A 22,176-nucleotide genomic window follows, 5' to 3' on the forward strand; every position below is an offset into this window, starting at 1 on the left:
CTCTGCGCACCTGAGCTGGCTCCGCAGGTGCGCGTTTCTGCCTTGAAATCCGCCAGGCAGTTTTGGACGGGTAGCTTTCTCCCCGTGCTGCTCGTGTGAATGAACGACCTTGGAAATTAGGGGGTTGAATCAATAAGCGGACGGCTTCATTAGTTTGACACGCGTAGGAAAGGAACAAAGCCAAGGCTTGAAGAAAGTCACACAGGTTTAGGATCTCTGCGGTCCTGAGCTTGCTTCCAAGTACAAGTGTAGGATTGCATGGTAAAAAATGCCATTCCAAACACGCAGTGCCACCCTAACCGTGTCTACTCAGAAGTAAGCCCACCGAATCCAGTGGGACTTACTCAGAGATAAGCGGTTGTTAGGATTCTAGCCTTGCTGAGGAATTACTGTATTTTTCCATTTATAAGACGCCCCCATGTATAAGACACCTCCTATTTTTGGGGACTCGGATTTAAGAAAATGGGGGGAGATGGCCCAGAGTATAAGACGCCCCCTAATTTTTGACATCATTTTTAAAGGAAAAAAACCCTAGTCTTATACACAGAAAAACACGGTATTTATTTCTATAACTTGTCTGCCGCTTGATCACAGCTGTCTCTAAGCTGTGCATCTAGTATATATATTCCACTGAAAACAGTGGGAGTTACTTGTTCTATTTAGTGAACATATATAGGATTTTGCCACCAGGCTGCAATCCTTTGCACAGTGACCTGGAAGTCCCATTGAATCTAATTCAACAAACTGAGCTACAAGATAGTGCTTGCTTAAATATTCAATTTGCAGATTGCAGGATTTAAGCGTTTCCCCATAATAACTGCCCCCCTCCCACTTATTCCATGTAACTGGCAGAGTCTGAACACAGAGCAACTGTCCCGACTGCTAGATGCTCTTGTGCAAATCCTCAGCGTTATTGCTGCAATCAGTTGCTGACAAAGCCTATCACGGGCTCAAATAGCAAAGTTCAGGGTGGTAAGACAAGAGCAAAGGGCTTTGCTTGATCTCCCTCGATAGAAAAGTTAGTGGGGCACAGGGCATGTCCCTTTTACTCATGGGAGCCTGTGGTGTGATTAGCAAGCAAGAGCTTATGCTAAGAAGTTGTCATTTGGAGCACAGAGATAAACAGTTGTGTGAAGGGGAAAAAACCTACTCTGACAAAGCAAGAAAACATAAGGCCTTGGAAGCTACAGTGTTTAGGAACCAAACGACATTAGCTCCCATTGCTGATATTTTGAACTTGCAGATTCAAGACACGGGCTTATTTTACAGTTCCGGAAACCATCCAATGAAATCCATATGACCTCGGCCAGATCATTCCAGCTCCAAGCAGTAGGGTAATTGAGAAAGGGCACTGCTGTCCACCTTTTAGCCAGCATGTACTGAAGATCAGGTCTGAATCTGAGCCAAGGCTCGGGTCCAGATCTTCTGTTCTCAATACGCAGGATTGCACAAAGATTTATTTTTGAGGAGTAATATTCTGCGTAACTGGGCAAGGGCTACAATATCATTGGGCATAACTGTTAAAGCAGATTATAACCTTTGCTTCTCATTTTACTGGCTTCATCAGGGAAGGGGCATTTATCCATGCATGATAAATTGCTCCTAAAGCAGCAACACGATCTAAAGTTGCCATCTCCAGCTATTGACTTCTATGCATTCCATTTCCAACTTGCATTAGCTTTGACCCAGCATGGCCAATGGACAGGGATGATGGAAATTGTAGCTCAATTTCAGGCTGGAGAAGACTGATATAAAGACTGATATACCATAGCAAACTTCAGTTCGTGATTCCCCTCTTTAAATAAGGGCTTCGGGCAATGTGGGTATAAGGCAAGGATGCAAACATCTCGAGATTGGGATGTTATTGAAATGCTATGGCCTCAGTTCTCCACAATCGAAGGTCAGAGAGGGAGGATTAAAAAGAATGTTATTTGGCTTAGGTGAATTGAATAGAAGAAATGGATGTTTGTCAATGAATTGAGGCTTTGCGTATCAAGCAATTCAGCTTGCTAACCATCATTTAAGGTACCGTAGGTGAGTAATGTGATTTCCCTCTTACAGATGGGGAACCGAACTTGATACTGTGTCATGCTCAAGACCACACGATGCACACTCAAATTGTGCTTTGACCCCAAGGTCCTTCAACCCTATGGTTGTAGCTGCTTGCCAACTGCAATATATCACACCAGACATTGCCTATGGAGTTCTTTCTGACGAAGAAAGCAAGCAAGCCACATTTTAAAAGCCACCAAATCTGTATGCGGTACTGATGAGAGTCATAAACAAGCAATCTACTCCGCCAAAAGGAAAGTGAGTGGTGCCCAGGCTTTAGAAGAACAGAGAACACACGTGGGTGGAAGCAGCAGGAACTGTCTGGTGCTTTATGGGAGATGTTAGAGATCTCAATCTGCTTAATGAAAATGCAGGTTGAAAATAAATCACAGGAGGACATCTCACAAGGAAATATCACTAGTCGTAAAAACTCATTTTGGAGTTCAAAGTAAACCAGCGACTGCAAGCCAGAACATTAGAACACATTTGAAATACATGCACTTTTGGAAGAAGTGTACGCTAAACATCATTGGTGTTTGGCGCCCTAGGGTCATTGCTGCTCCATTCATAACTTCCTGAAGTCCGTGTGAGTCTCCTTTGGCAATAACCTGGATAGGTAGCCCATCTTTTGGCAACCCTGAGCCAGTCTCTTAACCTTCAGCCTAACCTAACTTGGACTGGGAGAACTCGATCAGAGGAGCTCAGGCACTGGTGACTTAAAAGATTGGATTACTGCAATGCACCTATGTGGGGTTTCCCTTGCATTGGCCCAGAAACTGGCTAGTGCAGAACGCTAGAGCACAGCTGCTGGCAAGAGTGAAACCCTGTCAGCATAGAACATCCCTGGTTGCTGATCTGTTACCAGGCCAAAAACAAGGTGTTACTACTGGTATACACAGCCCTTAACGACGTGGTGCCAGTTTACCTGCAGGGTTGCCTTCGTATATGCCCACTTTGCTCTGTGGAACTGTCGCTATTACAGGTGCCACCTAGGACGCATTCTGCCATTGTCAAGAAACTGATAATTTAATGTGGCAATTATGCTTTGGAACTTCCTTCCCATCAGTATCAGGCGGGCACCTTCAATGGATTATTTTTGGAACCCGCTTAAAACATTTGTGTTGAAGCAAGTCTATCCAGACACGTAGATGCTGGTGTGTTTTAATCTTTTCTTAACTTTAATTATCTTTAAATGTTTTGATTAACTGCTTTTATTGGTAATTTTAATATCTATTTGTGAGCTGCGTACAAGCGGCGTAGAGCAACAGACAAAATTTGTTAAATAAAATATAAACCTGATAAGCCTGCTTAGTGTCTAAAAATGGGATAAGGGGCATTTTACAAACTTAGCAAGCGGCCTATCACAGCTGAGAGGAGGCGGATTCTGCTCTGGCAGAGGGACCCCCCAAAAATAAATAAATTAGGAGCTTCTATTGTAAACCCAATACTTTCCCTAGATTGTCCTTAAATCAGCAACAGTTGACTGTTGAGACTTTCTAGGCAACACACTGATGTCTTCTGTTTCAACCACTGCCAGGTTTGTATTTCTCTTCCTTCAGGCATTGGCATGGCCCGACTTGCTCATTCCACCCCTCGATTCTTCCTCCTCCCTGTGAAGAATCTAGGTTGGGCCTTCACATGCAACAGGAGATGGAAGAATGAACTATACCGCTTCAGGCTATATAAGTAGGGGCCAACATTTTTTTAATGCTCTGATGCTTCAGAGAGTGTTTCCTATATCCAGAAAAAATAGCATGCCACAAAACATCTGAATTCCGCTTTGTGCTTGAGGTACTCATTTTCTTTCTGCAGGATCTTTTTTTTAAACACAGGGAACATCCCAAAATGAAATTTCCTCACTTAGGAAAACCTAAACTAGTAAAGGCCACTCTACACCTGCTTCCGTTACCTATGCACAGCTGTTAAAGACTTAGGCTTACTTTTAAGAACATAGAAGTACAGTATCTAATTTCGTTATAAAGATGTAATGATTAATTTAATGGACTACGTCTGCTCCTCGATACAGCACAAACTACAGTATTTTTTGCTCTATATGACTCACTTTTTCCCTCCTAAAAAGTAAGGGGGAATGTGTGTGCGTCTTATGGAGCGAATGCAGGCTGCGCAGCTATCCCAGAAGCCAGAACAGCAAGAGGGATTGCTGCTTTCGCTGTGCAGCGATCCCTCTTGCTCTTCTGGCTTCTGAGATTCAGAATATTTTTTTTTCTTGTTTTCGTCCTCCAAAAACTAGGTGCGTCTTATGGTCTGGTGCGTCTTATAGAGTGAAAAATACGGTACTTTCCTCTACCTTCAAACATCTCTACTTTCCCCTACCTTCAAATATATCTATTGTGGTTTTAATATTTTACTTGCTGCATTGTATTTTTGATGAAATGTTGTGTTCCACCCAGTAAAAGGCAGGGTCGAATGCTATGTTATAAATAACTCACAAAAAAATGGCAACAAAAATGTGATGTTTTCAGATGTATGGTGGTCCAATCATATGCATTCTTCTAAGTTCATAGCACTTGAAATCAACCACTGCATCCCCAAATGGCAGGCTTTTAATTTTGGTTGGATATGTTGACCTAGAGACCTTTCTCAATCAGAAAGAAATATTTTTGTTGCCGTCTTGAGGACTTACTACAAAATGACTGATCTGCTTGGTGAACTGACTTTTATCTTCCCACTTACCCTCATCTGAATCTTGCCTTCTGTCCGTTGCCTTCTTTTGTCAAGCTTTAGCTTACTCAGTAAAAAGCAGCAGACATTAATGGTGCAATACATAATATCGTTATTCTGAAATTGCATGAGATCATCCGACCCAGCCTGTACATAATGGAAAAGTTCTCATGAGATTTAACTCAAAATGGTTAAGTGCTTTGAGAAAAGACGTAAGCGCTGCACAACTAAGTGCAAACGAATTGCCTGGCTCCAATTCTCACCAGCCACAGAAGTGAATGGCCAGGGAGAATGGGAATTGTAGTCCCAAAATGACTGAAGGTTCCCTATTCCTCTCCCAAGGCTGCTTTCTCCATGTGTGTGTACGTAACACACACACACACAAATCCAGTGTTTTTATGAAAGCTGAAGCATGCACTCAGCAGCCTGAAGGTTTTTCCTACGTTGCCAGGCAATTTTTCTTCTCCAAGGCAACCAATAAAAAGGGGGGTTACCTCGTTTGAGCTGTTAAGTGTTCCAAACAACCACAGCAATCACTTAAGGATTTTTCTGAAACGGGGAGGAAAACGGAAACTCAACCTCTCCGCCCGGCATACAAAAAAAGTCGGCAGTGCAGCACAAAAAAGGATGCAGAGCTCCATCGTTTAGAGGCAGTTTTTATTAGAAGAAGGTGACATCTAAAAGGATACAGTACAAAAAAAGAAAAGAAAAAAGATTTGGTCCACGGGGAGGGAGAAGGGAGAGAAGAGAGAGCCACGAAACACAAAAGCATAATAGGGAGCAGTTAAAAGCAGCTACACTTTGCCGAGCCAGTCAGTCTCTGAGCTTCCTTCATCTATACTTGCCCTGAGAGCCTGCGGCAGCTACGTTAAGGCACCGGGGTTCTAATCCCTGGTACCACAAAGCGGGGTTTGGTGGTGGACGGGGAGGTAGGTAAAAAGGGCGAGGTGGTCTTTCATATGGCAAAGACGAGACAAGAAGGGTAGAGCCTCTCACTCTCTGAACGTGGACGCATACACAAGGGAATAGGGCCACCCGGACTCCTGAATTCAAAGCGGCCCCTAGCCTCATTCCAGGAGGTGGATGAGGAAGAGGGGCTTGTCAGTAACTTGATTTTTTTTTTGCAGCTAGTGTCATAAGAGTACAAGCAGCTGGGACCTGTCCAGCTGCATCACAGTCCCAAAACCAGTCTGCAGAAAGATGCAGCTCCATCCCACCCCCCCCCAAAAAAACCCTACAGCAGGTGCCTGGGACCAACCTTCCAGCCCCAAACAACCACATGTCAGAAGTGAGTGGCTGCTTTTGCCAAAAATTCCTCCCAGGTCATGAACACCTGCCTGCCATTTCTCCCCGCTCCGTCAGTTCCGCACCCTGTTAATTCGCTCCAGAAACCTGCTCTGTGCCAAATTAGGTGAGGAAGGCATTAGGAAAGCAACCGTAACTGGGAAGGTGTCCTTCCGCCAAGTTCTGTGGATCTAGAGAGTTGCGGGGTGGGGTGGAGGGAAGAAGCGTTTAGGAATTCAGATGGAGGTAGGGGCAAGATGGAGATGCCCCTCCTCCCCCGCTGGGGAGGGGGGCAACGATTGGGATGACCACTGTGGAACAGGCCTAGGCCCAAGACTGTATGTGGGCATCTCCGCCAGGTATTCCATTCGAAAACAAAAAGCAAAACACCAACATGAAGTTAAGACAGATACATGTGTTGTGACCCTGCAGACTCCTTGCCAACTTTGCTGCGTCGTCGCAGCTCCCAGGGAAAAAGCCAGAGGGAGCTCCGGCTGTCTCAGAACAGATGAATTTGCACAACATCCCTCAGCCCCTGAAAGGCATATGGAATTGGCTGCAGCGACACCCTCCTGCTCCTCTCCTGTAGCCCTACAAGAAGCTGAACAGGCCCCGGCCTGTGCCCATCTGCGCCCAGGTACAAAGCTGATGTGCAGACACAGCTTGGGGGGTGGAACTGGGGTAGGCGGCGGGGGGGGGGGGGAGTACCTAGGGACTGGCAAGAAGGTCCTGAGCTTGCAAGGCTCTGAACTGAAGCTGTTCCAAGCGTGGAAGAGCTTCAGCTCGAGCCAGGACAGGAGAGCCCTGGGGCTCCAAAGGCAACAATCGAGGAAGGAGGCCAAGCTGAAATACAAGACCTTTGGCCTGACACCATCCCCTCCCCCCCCCCCCCCGAGGGAAGGGACCGGAGCAGCGGAAAGAGATGTCGGGAGAGGAACGGTAGGTTCTGTGCTGAAGTGGGAATTGTATAGGCCTGAGCAGTGAATCCCTGCAGTGTTTGGTTAGCCGTTAAGACCTGCTGGCTTGGGAGAGGCAGGTCTGCCTATGTGTTGCGGATTCCCAGGGCCTGCTCCAGCTCCTGCCGTCTCTGCTGAACCTGTGAGAGAAGCCGAAACCAGAGTTTTAGCACACATGCAACAAGAGTGGGTGTTGTCCGGTTTATGATGTTTCCAAACAGGAGGAGCTAGCAGCAGATGCCACACCAGCGACATTTTATAGCAGGGATGGGGGGCCAAATGTCATTTGACGACGACTCTCAGCAGACCTGCCCTTGCAGCCCACCAGCTGGGGCTGATGGGAATTGTAGTCCAAACCATCTGGAGGTCACCATGTTGGCTACCCCTGCTATAGTCCTAGCTCAAGAGGGACTTCTTCTTTCTTTAACTTAATTTACATACCACCCTTCACCCAAGGACCACAACTTTGTATACAGTGCTCTTCCCTTCACAAAAATGTGAACTCTTAAGTTCTTTTGTGTGCCATGTCCACACCTCCAATTTTTAAATCTCACAATTTGAAATGTGAAACATCTTTTTTGGGCGTTTTGGTGATTATTCCATACACAGAATGGGTTAGGCTCTCAACTGCACAGGACAAAATATAAACCTGAAAGAGTATGGGAAATTATCCTTTATTCATTTGCTAAGTGTTGCTCTTAAATATGATTGGCTCCAAGTTAAATATGCTCATGGCTGGCAGGGCCTTGAAAGGCCAAGAGCCTCTGGGGTCCCTGGGCAACCAGGACTAAAGTATCCTGCCCAAACTGAGTAGGTGACTCTCTATGATATGGGAGACTGTCCAGCTCACTGTTTGGAAGGGATCACAGAGGATGAGCCTGTTTACCTTAGAGTAGAAGTATCTGCATACGGCCTCCTGAGCCCATGGCTGGAAGTAAAACTCAGCTCGGCGCTCCTCTTCTGGGTTCCCGACAACATCAGTCATAGCCTGGAAGGAGCATAGGGAAAGGGAGAGAGAGAGACTCTTTTAATACATCCATTCAACCAGCCCTCCCTTGGAAGGCCCAGCAAGGATTCTAAATTTTAACCCCCTAGGCTAGCCTTTCAACCGGAAATGCAGTGTGGCCAGCCCAAACAAAGTCAGGTGGTGATCTGTGCCTGAATTCTCCTTCGAGGCTTCTCACCTTCAGGTCCCGGCACTGGGACTGCAGCCAGTCGTTGATGAAGCCCTGGGGGTCTCTGGCAAAGCTCAGCATGAATTCCCGCTGGGTCTTCAGCTGGTTGATTGTTTCTATGGTCTCGTGGATCTGAGATGGGAGAAAACGACGCACGGAAACGTTGGCAAAAGGGATGCAACAGCACCGTGCTGAAATGCCACCTGCTACCAGAACGCACATGAAGAAGGTCTGCAGCTTCCAATGTATCCTGGGGCAGATTTTCACTCCTCATTGTTTTTTTAACGCAGAACATATTCAGAAGCAAGAACACACATTATACCTCTCTTCTTGGACACCGTCCGAGTCCTCTACTCTGCTGTGGCAAGTTTTTCCTCTTCCTTCCTGTAAATTTGTGCCATTTTATCCGTGCGCTCATTTGGTTTGTTGCATGGTTTCAGAACAAGGCAACTGTAATCCCAACTCAGGGTCCCCCTTCTCTCTCAATTCAGCAAATGGGATCAAATTTATGAAGGGGTTCATACGGATCTAGTAGCAGCTGTATTAATTAAGCAAATAAAAAAAAAAAAAAATCCCAGCCATCAATTCCAAGCAGGGAAAGCTTAAATCTGTATGAAAAACTCCAGAACGTCAAAAGGCAGAACTGAAATGGCATCAGGACTGGGATCCCAAGGAGGGAGTAAGTCCCGTTAAAAACTCAATGGGGCTTATTCTGAGTAAATATGCTTGCAAGTATGCAGTAGGCTGGGATATTTTATAGCTGACCCAATTGTGTCAAGGCTCTCTCCACATGCACCATCCCTACAAGTCCCACCCCCTGTCCTGGTTAAAAGTGGTAGATCCTTCAGCAGTTGCCCCAGAGCCTGAAGCCTACCAGCCAGGAATCTGTTTTGTTTCATCCTTTAATGACAGTGACTGGGCAGCTGTCCCAGAGGCTCTGAAAGGCTGACTGCAGGCCAGGAAGCTGGGAAAACCCAGGTTAGACTTAAAGGCTGCTACAGATGACCTGAGAGACTGTGGAAAACAACATCTCTCAGACAGCAGTTGCCCTTGAACCCTTTTTGCAAGATGCTGAGCTGCTGAATGGCCATATGTTCATCAAGAAGATGTCCGTTTGCAAGACAAAACAGGTAGTTTTGCCACTGAGATACCACACACCTGCATAAGAGTAGGTGGCATGTATTTTTGTAGAGATACAGTGAAAACACACACGGGAAGGGGGCGTGGGCCAGAGTATTCTGTGCTCCCGTTTGGTCAGAAAAGACCATTGGGGAGTCACGTGAGCCAGTGCAATGTGCAGCTCACATTTACAGGCCTTAGAGCAGGGATAGGGAGGAAGAAGAGTTTGCACTTGATATCCCACATTTCACTCCCCTTTGTTAGTCTCAAAGTGGCTAACATTCTCCTTTCCCTTCCTCCCCCACAACAGTCTGTGAGTTGAGTGAGGCTGAGAGACTTCAGAGAAGTGTGACTGGCCCAAGGTCACCCAGCAGCTGCATGTGGAGGAGGGGGGAAGTGAACCCGGTTCACCAGATTACGAGTCCACCGCTCTTAACCACTACACAACACTGGCTCTCACGCTGGGGAACTTTTATGGGTCCATAGGCCACAATTCTCTCTGGAGGCTGCATTAGCCAATGGTGGCGGGGACCAAAAAACAAACAGTGGATGCAGGCAAAATTAGCCTGGTCAAATCATACTCTCTCATGCACACAGACACTCGTTCATCCCCCGCCAGCAATCATTTTGGCAGTTTTCAGGCCAAGCTGCCAGAACGGTGCCTGTGTTATTTGAGGCGCTTGCAGCTGGAGAAGCCTTCTCGCCACAAAAATTACACACAGCAATTAGGCTTAAAAACAGCCTTTCAACAGAAGACTGCTTTCAAACCTTGTTGTCGTGCAGAGGGACCGTTTTCAGTGTACGTGTGTGCACCTGCAGGGTTAGTAAAAGTAAAGGTAAAGGTACCCCTGCCCGTACGGGCCAGTCTTGACAGACTCTAGGGTTGTGCGCCCATCTCACTTAAGAGGCCGGGGGCCAGCGCTGTCCGAAGACACTTCCGGGTCACGTGGCCAGTGTGACATCGCTGCTCCGGCGAGCCAGAGCCGCACACGGAAACGCTGTTTACCTTCCCGCTAGTAAGCGGTCCCTATTTATCTACTTGCACCCGGGAGTGCTTTCGAACTGCTAGGTTGGCAGGCGCTGGGACCGAACAACGGGAGCGCACCCCGCCGCGGGGATTCAAACCGCTGACCTTTCGATCGGCAAGCCCTAGGCACTGAGGCTTTTACCCACAGCGCCACCCGCGTCCCTTCCCTGCAGGGTTAGAGCTCCCCCCAAATCATTCCTACACTGCAATTGGAAAAAGCCTACCAGCTCCCTTAGGAGGCTGTTCTCATGCCTAAAATCTGCAGGAGGGTGGCGGCTGGGGTCCCACACACCACTACATAACCAAAGTATTCAGAAATACACAAAGCCCTCAACTTACACAGGGGTTACATTGCAGGGATCACGCCTAAAGCCAGAACGGCATTGGGTGCAATGGTCAGTGGACATCCGCCCCCTTTCTAAATTTTCTGTTTTTGTTTGCCAAGCGTGTAATGCGTAAGCTGAATGTGCACAACTTAAATCTGGGCTTACTCTAAAGGCAATGGGGAGAAGCTGTTTGTTCGAACCTCAATGCTGCAATCCAATGCATGACATCAACATAGAGTCATGGAAGAAACCAGAACTGCCAACTGCTGGTGCCTTCTCTAAATCACCAAGCATTATAAAGTATTTTTCTTCTTTTTGCCCCATTTCCCCACCCCGTAATGCTTGCTGTTTCAATGGATTTTTATGACCCCAAAGTTTTAATCTACGTGGCTGCAGAACAACAACTTTAAAAGCTCACAACTGGACACGATGCAGGAGGAGCTGTCCCTTCTCAGACATCACAGAGATCAAAGCAAGAGTCTTTGCAAAGTGCAAAGGCCACTTTTCAGAGACTCGCTCCCACCTTGTTATCCAGTGCAGCTATCTCCTGCTGACTGGCTGTGGAGAGCAGGAAAGAATTCATTTGGGTTTTCAAAGTGTCATCCACTTCCACATCAATGTCATAGCAAGCAGTTTTCTTCTGATCATTTGGATCGACGCTGGAGAAGCAAGACGAGAGAGAGAGAGAGAGCGAGAGAGAGAGAGAGGTGTGTGGGTTCAGCAGAACTCTACCAAATCACCGACAGAGATAACTGGGGAAATGAATCATCAAGCTGGGACGGACAATCAGTAGCCTTGTTCAGGAACTGTCGAACTACAACTCCCATCAACCTCAGCCTGCATGTCCATGATGATGGAAGGTGTAATTCAGTAACCGCACTGCAAGAAGTTACAGGGAACCAGGCAGAGGGCCTTCATGTTAGTGGCCCCAGCCCTGTGGAATGCCCTCCCATCAGCTGTCAAGGGGTTAAAGAACTACGCAACGTTTAGAAGACATCTGAAGGCAGCCCTGTATAGGGAAGTTTTTCAGTGTTAGATGTTTTATTACGCTTTTATATTTGTTGCAAGCCGCTCAGAGTGGTTGGGCAACCCAGTCAGATGGGTGGGAAACACAACAATTTTATTATTTATACCCGCCCATCTGGCTGAGTTGGCCCAGCCACTCTGGGCAGCTTCCAACACCTTTAAAACATAATAAAACATCAAACATTAATAATAACAATCTGACCCAACAGAAAGAAGTCACAATAACTTTAAAATAAACAACTTATATCAAATAAAGCAACATTTCACAATCCATTAGAATATAACAGCAAACAGTAAAATTAAATATCAGGAAATAATAATTTAATAAATGTCTTTAAGTTAACATCTTACATTAAAAACCTGACAGTACCAAACTATTGAAGGCTTTTCACCAAAGCCAGACTAAACGTCTTTCCTTCTGCAGTGTTGGATGGCAGGTTGAGAGGAGTTCCCTACCAGGACAGACTTTGCTCATGTGCTCAAGACATCGATTCCATTTTGCTGCACTGTGCAAAATATGAGCAAGCCAGGGCTGAACTGATATTACCCTTGCTGGTAATATCAGAGGCTCACTATGTCAGGTTCCTATTGGAAGACTGGACAAACGCTAGAACATTAGCAGTGGCAAAGTTTTTATCGGTGGTTGCATGATCCCTATCCTTAAGTCTGAACAAAATGCTTGTTTAACTTGGAGGTAGGCTGTCTGAATTGTGCATTGCTTTGTAACAATTTGTTGGGTCTTTGGACCGTAATAAATATTGATTGATTGATAATTTAATAATAACAACCACCATCTGAAGGTCCACAGCTTACGTCACCCCTACCTTAACCACCTTAGGCAAAGAACATTTTTAGGTAGCATTTCTCTGCTTCCAAAAATCCAGTCTGCCCAGAACTTCCAATTTTCCGTAGATTGATTTCTGCTTCTACTTTAAAGCATGAATGTTTGGGAAATGTGAAAATGATATGCACCTTAAAACAGACCCCCCCTCAGTACAACTTGAAGCAAGAATCACTAATGAAAGTTTGTTCTAGCGTGGTTGGTTTTTTGTCATTGTAAATATTTTCGCTTATGTCACCCCCCCCCCGACAGTCCTGCGGCCTGCCTGGCAAAGATTCCCACGCCAAGCCCTGCTTGCGCCTTACCTGATGACATGGTTGATGATGATCGGTTCTGGAGGCATAAGCAAAGCATGCAACCGCTGAGGGATCTCCGAGAACTTCATTCGCTGAGATTCAAATATCTGCAGGTCGAAAGGGAAGGCCAAGCAGCTCAGAAGGGCCCAGCTCTTACGATACCCCAGAAAGAGCCGCTGCCTGGCCTCAGAGCTTTTACCTGCTGGAGGTACTTGTCACAAATGACGTACTCCCGTTCGTGTGGGTCCTGCAGCTTGTGAGTCTTGATGTATTGCCACAGGGCCTGGATAATCACTGGGCGGGTCTGGGTGTGGATGCCCAAGAGGCGAGCCAAACGTGGGTCCAGTTTGAACTGAGGAGGCTGCGAAGGAAAAGCAAAGTCTCAAAAGGGCAAGAACACAGCTCTCTTATTTGCCTTGCCTAAAAATCGTAAAAAACAACAACAATCGCCCCTCAACTTCTGAGGGGGAGAAGAAAAAATTCCCTGTGACCATTTTGGCTGGGTGGTGGAGAGAAAACACTCATTATTTTAATCATCACTTTTACCACACAAACTCACGTCAGGAAAGAGAATTGAAGCAATTTTGTGATAAAAAAGTGTCCGTGGGAACACGGACAGGTCCAAAAGACGGTCTAGTTACAATTTTACCACAGTTGCTGATATCCCTCATATTTCCAGAGGGGCAGCTGTGCTAGTCAGTCGTAGCAAATAACAACAACAACAACAACAACAACAACACTATGGCAACCTTATAGACTCACAAAATTATAACAGAAGCATTCATGGCCCAGAAGCCAATTCATCAGAAGGATGGGATGCTATCTTATTTATTCAACAATGTTTATATACCCCTTGGCTGTAGTAAAGCCTCTGAGCAGTTTAGAAGTTATCAGGTACATCTATACACATGGGTAGCTAGAGGTGAAGTCAGAGGAAAATGAAACACAAGAAATACCTGATTCTGATAATTGCATTAAAGATCAAATGTAGAAATCATTACAGTGACTGTTGACAGAGCAGTCGTTGGATGATAAACACAAACGTTCTTAGTGGGGCTGAAGAGCTGAAAATAATGCCAATGTATTTCACATCTAGCAACCAATGCACCCCTTTGGTTTCAGATTGTACATGGGTCTAGGAAGCTTGGCTTGGTCAGAACCCAGTATACAAATCTGGAGTTACCGTTAAATACATTACATCTGGTAAATGAGCCACCATAGCTGCTCAACTAGGGCCAGGCCTTTTCAGTACTGGCCCCGACTTGGCGGAATGCTCTGTCACAAGAGACTAGGGCCCTGTGGGACTTGACATCTTTCCGCAGGGCCTGCAAGACAGAGCTGTTCTGCCTGTCTTTTGGTTTGGACTCAGTCTGACCCTTATGTTTCCCTCCCCTTATGGTTTTGATCTATGGGCTACTTTTAAAACGAGGCTGCATTTTAAATTGCATTTTAACCTGTATTTTAAATTGCCCCTCCCATTATGTTTTTACTGTAATTTTACTGGTGTTAGCTGCCCTGAGCCCAGCTCTGGCTGGGGTATAAATAAAATTTATTATTATTATTATTAGAGAGCTGTGAGAATTTGGGTCCCGGGCTTTTTAGATTCGTCTACTCATATGCTATATAAAACCAAAGGGATGTCTTGGTTGCCATTGGTGAACTTTTTCTCAGCTTCCCTCCGCTACTACCTGGCATTTCCTCTCCCCTCAGGCCCCATCTCAGCTGGCCCTGTCATGAAGGAGCTTTAGCCTACCTGGTAATCCAGCATCAAGAGGACAGTACAACGCACATTCACATCGCCAGGTCTTTTCACCTGGAAACCGTCAGTTTCCTGGGTGGTAGCAGTCCTATGCCACTAAAGGTGGGGAGAGAGGGGAAAAACAGGACAGGTGAGGTGGCAGGGAAAGAAAGAGACAGGCATTCAGAGACAAAGTGAAATGCCGCTGCATAAAGAGCAGTATGCTGTACTGGAAGCCGTTCCAGACCTTTGCACTTGATTCTCTGTTACTGTGGCTTCCATATTCCTTACATGCCATAATCGGGTTGAGAACATATATTGGTTTAGGAAGCTATTGGGGTTATGCGATATAACAAACATATAGGTTAAAGGTAAAGGACGCCTGGATGGTTAAGTCCAGTCAAAGGCAACTATGGGGTGCGGCGCTCATCTCCCTTTCAGGATGAGGGAGCTGGTGTTTGTCTACAGACAGCTTTGCAGGTCATCTGGCCAGCATGACTAAACCGCTTCCAGCGCAATGAAACACTGTGATGGAAACCAGAACTCATGGAAAAGCTGTTTACCTTCCTGCCACAGTGGTGCCTATTTATCTGCTTGCACTGGTGTGCTTTCGAACTGCTAGGTTGGCAGGAGCTGAGACAGCACAACGGGAGCTCACCCTGTTGCGGGGATTCGAACTGCCGGCCTTCCGATTAGCAAGCCCAAGAGGCTCAGTGGTTTAGACCACAGCGCCACCCGTGTCCTGAAACACCCACACCCCCCCATGAGAAGCATCTTACCTCCACCAGGTGATTATCAGGGCCATAGAGGTCCTTGTCCAGCTCAATCACCAGAGACTTAAAGAAGGATGAGAACTTCCTCTTCTGTTTGGTAGCATCATACTTTGAGAGAGCAGACTGATGAAAGGGGAGGAGGGAAAAGGGAGAATGAGACCAGCAGATCCCGGATCACAGCAACCAATTACACAGAGCCTGAGAAACTAACAGGAACCGTGAATCATCTCTCAAGTAAAGATATGAAAGGTTGCTCTCTGTGACCTGTCAAATGCCTTCCACAGAGCCAAGAGCAATGTCCTCTCTAGCACTGTATTGCATCCACCCCTCCTCAGTGTAGTATCCTTTATCTAAGGTCTTCTTTGGGGCTTATTGAAGTGTATGTCACTTGCAAGCGTTAGGCTTAAGTCAGCTTCAGGGCCTTCCCCCCCCCCCTTAAAAAAACCTGGAAGTTCTCTTAAGTTTTTAAAGCAGTGAAATTGATACGCCTGACCATTGAAAAGATAGACCTTAAGAACTGTAAGATTAAGGCAGATTATGAATATGGCCTGAATGAAATCTCAGGTGCCAATTAGAGATCTCCACTGTTGAACCAAATAGTATACAATCTGAATCTGTCCAACCGATCTGTTTTGCTGCTTGCAATCAGCAGAAGCACTCGATGTTTGTTCCTGAATACAAACCAAAGAATTATCTCACAGTGCAGCTATGTAAAGTATGAGAAATTGTGTGATTCCAGGCTGGAGATGAGTCACATGCCACTTCTTGCAAACCCCGCATTTTGGTTGTGACATAACACTTATTTCAAGCATCGGCAGAAGCCAACTTTCAGGACTGGCTACAGGCAAGGTTTAGCTGCTCTCCACCTTGTCTAGTTTAAAGAACCCCAGGCATTAGGAACTCAGCAATGATACATTTGCAAACTCTCTGCAGCCCTAAGTGGAGATGGCGATTGTTGCCCTCACTCACATCTTCTAGCAGACGTCCCTCCACTCGGAGCTCCCAGGAGGCCACGGTGCCTTCTCCATCCTCTGCATCAGACTTGGCTGGGTTGAAGGTGTTAGAGATAAAGATGCGCAGCTTCCGCTTTTGCTGAAAAGGAGCAGCACCCAGTGCGCATTAGTTGTGAAAGTGAGAACCAATAACTGTAATATTTAACACTTCCTCAACCCAAGGAACCAACTGGACACCCAAAAAAGAAAAGAGGTCTTCTCCCCGCCACCCGCCTTCAGATCAGGTACGGGGACAGCGGGAAGACGCGCTGCGCCTCCCCACTGTCCTCGGAGCTTGCGGGGCTGGCGGCGGGGTCTCCCCGCCGTCAGCCTCCAAACCACTTCGGGAGACAGCGGGATGGCGGCGTTCCGCCTCCCTCTGTCCCCCGACCTTGTGGGGCTGGCGCTGGGGCTCTCCTGAAACCTGGAGAGCAAGAGGGGTCAGTGCGCACCGATGCCTCTCGCTCTCCAGGCTTCAGCGAAAGGCTGCATTCGCCCCATAGGACGCACACACATTTCCCCTTCGTTTTTGGAGGGGAAAAAGTGCGTCCTATAGGGCGAAAAATACGGTAAGCTACTACAGGAGAAGCAACTAACCACGGCCTTCTTCCATTTGCTTTGCAGGGTCTTCTGGCTTAATTCATTTCAGCACTTGAAGTGTAGATGGGACTTTGGTTTGAAAGCAACTCTAACCATCTTAGCAGGTATGGTTTGCGATAGACAGGAAGTGAATACAGTGGTACCTCTGGTTGCGAATGGGATCCATTCCAGGGGCCCGTTCGCAACATGTAAAGCCCGCAACCTGAAGCGCCATATCTGTGCAGGTGTGCGGCGCGACTTGGTGCTTGTGCGCATAGCGCAATTTAGCGCTTGTGCGCATGCGCGAGCAGTGAAACCCGGAAGTAACCCTTTCCAGTACTTCCGGGTCACTGTGGGACGCAACCTGAAAAAATGTAACATGAAGCAAACAAAACATGAGATATGACTGTACCTCGGTTTTTGAACGTAATCTGTTCCGGAAGACAGTTCCGAAACGTTCAAAAATCGAGGCACAAAGGGCGGTCTGCAAATTTAATGGAGAAAATAATTTTTTAAAAAACTCAGTGGAAGCCGTTTGACTTCCGAGGCACGTTTGAAAATGGAAGCATTTACTTCTGGGTTTTTGGCGTTTGAAAACAGAAAAGTTTGACTTCCGAGATGTTCGAAAACCGAGGTACCACTGTACGTTTCTAATCGCAAATGCACACTTGAGAATTCCTATTTAGAGAAGCCCGGAGCCTGTAACTGTGCCCCAGACAGCAATATAATTGCTATGTCTGTACTGGGCATGTTGACTTTATTTTCTATTGCTGTAGGAAAGATCGGCGTTTCTTATGGGGACTCTCCTCTTGTTACCTTAATGGGCCGCTTCAAGGCCTCCTGGATATCCAACCGCTTCCTCATGATGGTCTGGTCCAGCTTCCTCTCAAACGCCAACAAATCCATGTACGCCTGAGACTCTGGCACTAGCTCCCGGATCTAGAACAGAGCACAAGCATTATCAGTCAGGACTGGCCTGGCTCCCTGAAACCATGATAGACCTCAAAGTGCTTCAAGCCTCACTCACCCGCTGAGGTAGAATCTTATCCGCCATCTTCTTTTTCTTGGCACTATGTAAAAACAAAATTGTTAGGGTGGTAAGTCCGAACCCCTGGCTAAGCAGTACCTTGTAGATTGGATATGTTACTGAATCATATCTACTATTTGATCCATTTTAAATAAAAATAAAAATGCAAACAAAATACATAAAGGATACTTCCTACTATGATAGAGCTTTGTTAGGCGCCAAGGAAACAAAAGTCATCTGGGGCTTTTTTAATAATGAAAAATTCTAAAAGGTCAATGGATAAAGTAATTTACCATTTATGTTAAAATTTGTAAAGATTTTTCAATGAAAAATCAATATATATATTTTTTAAAAGAAACTTTCTAAATGAAGCTGAATGCCAGTGTCCTAGGAATCACAGCATGATCCTAGGCATATTTACTCAGAAGTAAGTTCCACTGAGTTCAGAGGAACATGCTCCTTAGTAAGTATGCACACGGCTGCAATCTGCAGTGGGGATCTTAATATAGGTAAAATTATTTCACATCTGCAACCTAAAGAAGCTTATCATATTGAGAGCACCAGTACAGTGGTGCCTCGCAAGACGAAAAGAATCCGTTCCGCGAGTCTCTTCATCTTGCGGTTTTTTTCGTCTTGCGAAGCAAGCCCATTAGCGGCTTAGTGGATCAGCTGATAAGCGGCTTAGCGGATCAGCTGATAAGCGGCTTAGTGGCTTGGGAAAAGGGGGGGGGGAGGAAAAACCCCCCGCAGGAACTCGGAAGACATTTTCGTCTTGCGAAGCAAGCCCATAGCAAATTCGTTTTGCGAAGCACCTCCAAAACGGAAAACCCTTTCGTCTAGCGGGTTTTCCGTCTTGCGAGGCATTCGTCTTGCGGGGCACCACTGTATATGCAAGTATCAGAGAACACCACTTGGCTTTTTTGCTCTGGGTTCTTCCGAAACTCAAGACAGTGCACCTGATCTACACAAACCACAATGCACCCACACAGTATCCCATGCTAATATCTGACCACATGACTTATGTGGAATCACAGATTGAGGATACAGGAGAGGAATGATGAGTGCAGGAAGCTCCCATAAATACATGGCTGTCAGTGAGTCTGCAGTTACATCTCCTTTCCTCCTAGTTATATCAATAGTGATTTCAGAGTTTAAATTGTCTTCCTGAGGCTTCTCCTCTCCCTCTCTCTATTTTTCCAATTAAACCATTTTTGGAACTTAAAATAACAGCCAATATCACCCCAAAGATGCTGAAGAGCATGGCATTTATGCTCTTCATTGCTACGAGGCTTGTGAAAGAAGCGGGTTCTCTTACTTGTGGTTACGGTTCTGAACTGACTGTTGCTGAACTTGCTGGATCTGCTGAGGGGCTGGCCTTTTGCGAGACTGGTCCATTCCCGACTGAGCCATCCCTGGTCGGACTGAAGGGCTCCCGCCATACCCTGGAGGTCCCATGGCAGGTCCCTGAGGGTTCATGCGGCTGCCAGGCAGCATGCCAGGGCGCTGGGAAAATCAAGAACACAGAGGAACATGACTTTGGAAGAGCCTCAGGACATCACCGCTTCCCTTTAGCGAAACACCCTAAGACATTTCCCTTCAGTTCCATCAAAGGTATTTCTTAATCTCATCTGTCACGGTTGGTCCCAACAGAATCAAGTGGTACAGCTTTTCTTGGATTGTGCCATTTCAGCCTGCAGCTGGAGATTTGCAAGTTTCGCTATGCCTCCAACATACGAATTATTTTGTGTGCAGTGCATCTAGCACTTCACATAGAAGAATCCAGACATTTCCCTATTATTGCATTAAGCTTAAATGTGTGTGTAGACGTGGGGCGGGGGTAGGTTTCTCTCCTGGTCAGAGCAGCATTCAAACAAGCAACCCTTCCCTGCCCCCTGAAATAGTACAAGCCAAGCAAAGCTTTATGCTTGTACCTGCTGCTCCTTGCACAAACCGGCCTTTAGCCTCGCTATCTCTAGAACACCCCACCTCCCCCTTTGAAATTTTTCATTTATTCATTTGAAAAAGCCCAAAACCAAACACCTTTACATCGGCTAGCCGGATTTCTGTCGGCTTTAAATCTCTCTATGCTTTCAAAACAGGTGCACTTCTAATTCTCCGTTTCCTTATGAATCACTTTTATGCAATAAAAAACCCCCAAAATATGCAAAACCTTATAAATAAAGCAAATGAAAATACCATAATCCAACCTCCCCAAGAAGATTCCCTTAAATGCATTTCCACGTACCGGCTGCAAATCCCCCATTTAAGGCCAGAGAACCCGGATCTTCCTCCCCTCCCCACATCGCCCTAAATACCACCCCTTTCCCCTCCCCCTCGGCCCTAAACCCTTGATCCTTAAACCCGCAGCCCCCCCGTTTCCCGCCTCCTTTCCTCCCAGCCATTGAAGCCTCACCCCCATATTCTCCCCCCGCTTTTATTTCTCCTTTGGGTCCAATAAATCTTATGCCCCGGATCCTCCCCTCTTCCAGCAGCTCTTTTCCCGTTTTCTCCTCTCCTCCATCTTCCCAGAGAAAGCCTCTCCCAGCCCCGCCCACCAGAAAGCCCCGCCCACTGCAGCGTCGCCGCCGCCTCCCTCCCTCGCCTCTCGCGGACGCCTCGGCGCCCCGCCCCCAGGCCCCGCCCCCTTCGCCTTCCCCTCAGCCGGGCCGGGCCGGGTACCGGGTATGCAGCGCCGGGCAGGGGAGAGCGGTACATTCCTTGCCCCGGGGCCGGGCCCATCCGCACAGGAGGCCCAGCAGCCCCGGGGCCCAGCGCTCCCGCCCCGGGGCCGGCCCCGCCGCCGCCGCCGCTCGGAGCCACCGCCTGGAAGCCCGCCCGCGCCGCCATCTTCCCTCCCTCAGCAGTACAAAGCGGCGGGGCGCAGGGAGGGGAGGGAGGGAGGGAGGCGGATGTGGGGTTAGGATGGTTTTACTCGGGCTCGCTACCACAGAGGCGCCGCCCGCCGGAGGCAGAGCGTCGCCGGATTGGCCATAGAGCCCGCAGCCGGCCAGAGGGGCGGAGGGTGGAGGTGAGGCGGAGCGCCTGTCGGGCTTCCCCTGCCGTTCGGAGGGCGGCTCCGTCAGCCGCCAGAGGCTGGAACTTTTAACCGCTCTGCTGGGAGACGTGGCCGCGGAAGGGCCGTGGCGCAGTGGCAGAGCGCCTGCCTCGCAAGCAGAAGGTGCCGGGTTCTAGATCCTGGAGCGGCAAGGTTGGGATCCTTGTCTAAAATCTTGGGTTAGGCACTGCCAGTCTGTTTGTAGCTGAATGTGTAGCTTCCAATATTTCTCCAATGCCCACTCACATCACAAAGAGCTCATAACCCACCTACTCTCAGCAGCCCTGAAGCTTCATAGCCTTACACTGGAGAGACCAGGGACCAATGGTATCAAATAGCATTGGAAACATTTGCCTTATCAGAAAAACTAACCAATAAACTGAAACTGGCATGGGGACAAATAGAAGAAGAAGCCTTCACCCCGTATGGTTCCCCTTTATTACATACACAGCCCAACAAGACGACGACAAGAATCGGCTGACAGCATACGAATCGATCTGGTCCAAAGACACACACATATCCCACTCACACACAAAAACAAATCTCGCAATAGCCAGCCAAAGACACCCCCAACCTCTCTCACCACCAAGGAAATTGTTCCTTTTTGTTTTCCTGTGTAGTTAATGTTTATGTTTGCGAACTGCCGAGATCTACGAGTATAGGGCGGCATACAATATTAAATAAATAAATAATCAATTAAAAAATGGTGTGGCATGAGCAATTTTTTAGTCTGAAAGTGTGGCCCAGAGAAAAATGCTTGAGAACTACTGGTGTAGATATTACAGGGAGAAATGGACCCCAGGAGTCTGACCTTGGCAGAAGACCACTTCCTAGGATTGTGGTTTAGACGTCGGCAGACTAATGCTGGAATGATAGTGTGTGGACCACCAGCCACTTTGTCTCTCACTGTCTGTGGCACAACTTCTTTCTTTCTGACAGATTTTCCACGTCCCAGCAGCCGAGAGACAAAGCACCTCTCGCAATAACTATACGGTAGTTTCTATTATGAGTCATGGGGGTGTGGACGGTGTATGGCTTTTGCTTTAATTTTGATACTCAGTGCTTTATAGATTGTCATTGTTTCACTGATTGCTAATTATTCCATATGATTTATGCTGCATTTCTGATCTTCCATTATGCTCTGTCACATTATTATTATTTATTGTCTGTAAGCTGCTTAGGGATTGAATTTGAATGAAAAGCGTCGTAGAAATGTAATTCATCCACC

At 47.1% G+C, this 22,176-nt stretch overlaps 1 protein-coding gene and 1 long non-coding RNA gene across 4 annotated transcripts; one reads left to right on the forward strand and one right to left on the reverse strand.

Annotated features, from left to right (window-relative positions):
• The first annotated feature begins 10 nt into the window (after nt 1–10).
• Nucleotides 11–4,082, forward strand: LOC310671767. Its single transcript, XR_014508167.1, has 3 exons — nt 11–27; nt 1,244–1,334; nt 2,062–4,082. It is a non-coding gene; the product is annotated as an uncharacterized lncRNA (long non-coding RNA).
• A 1,292-nt stretch (nt 4,083–5,374) lies between these two features.
• SMARCD1 (SWI/SNF related BAF chromatin remodeling complex subunit D1) lies at nt 5,375–20,755 on the reverse strand. 3 transcript variants are annotated; one of them, XM_083427656.1, is made up of 13 exons: nt 20,573–20,755; nt 19,209–19,396; nt 17,894–17,936; nt 17,683–17,805; nt 16,265–16,387; nt 15,302–15,418; nt 14,538–14,639; nt 12,984–13,145; nt 12,794–12,891; nt 11,145–11,280; nt 8,159–8,281; nt 7,861–7,962; nt 5,375–7,114 (listed from the first exon to the last, which is right to left on the reverse strand). In XM_083427656.1, the coding sequence occupies exons 1-13, from the start codon at nt 20,738–20,740 to the stop codon at nt 7,061–7,063; spliced, it is 1,539 nt and encodes a 512-aa protein (XP_083283782.1). In that variant the 5' UTR covers nt 20,741–20,755; the 3' UTR covers nt 5,375–7,060. The 3 variants fall into 3 exon arrangements, with proteins under 3 accessions (XP_083283782.1, XP_083283784.1, XP_083283783.1); XM_083427658.1 differs by lacking the exon at nt 20,573–20,755 and adding an exon at nt 20,307–20,454; XM_083427657.1 differs by lacking the exon at nt 20,573–20,755 and adding an exon at nt 20,139–20,171.
• Between the last annotated feature and the right edge of the window lie 1,421 nt (nt 20,756–22,176).

The sequence above is a fragment of the Podarcis tiliguerta genome (genome assembly GCF_965153285.1).
Source record: "Podarcis tiliguerta genome assembly, chromosome: 2".
Classification (NCBI taxonomy): Eukaryota; Metazoa; Chordata; class Lepidosauria; order Squamata; family Lacertidae; genus Podarcis; species Podarcis tiliguerta.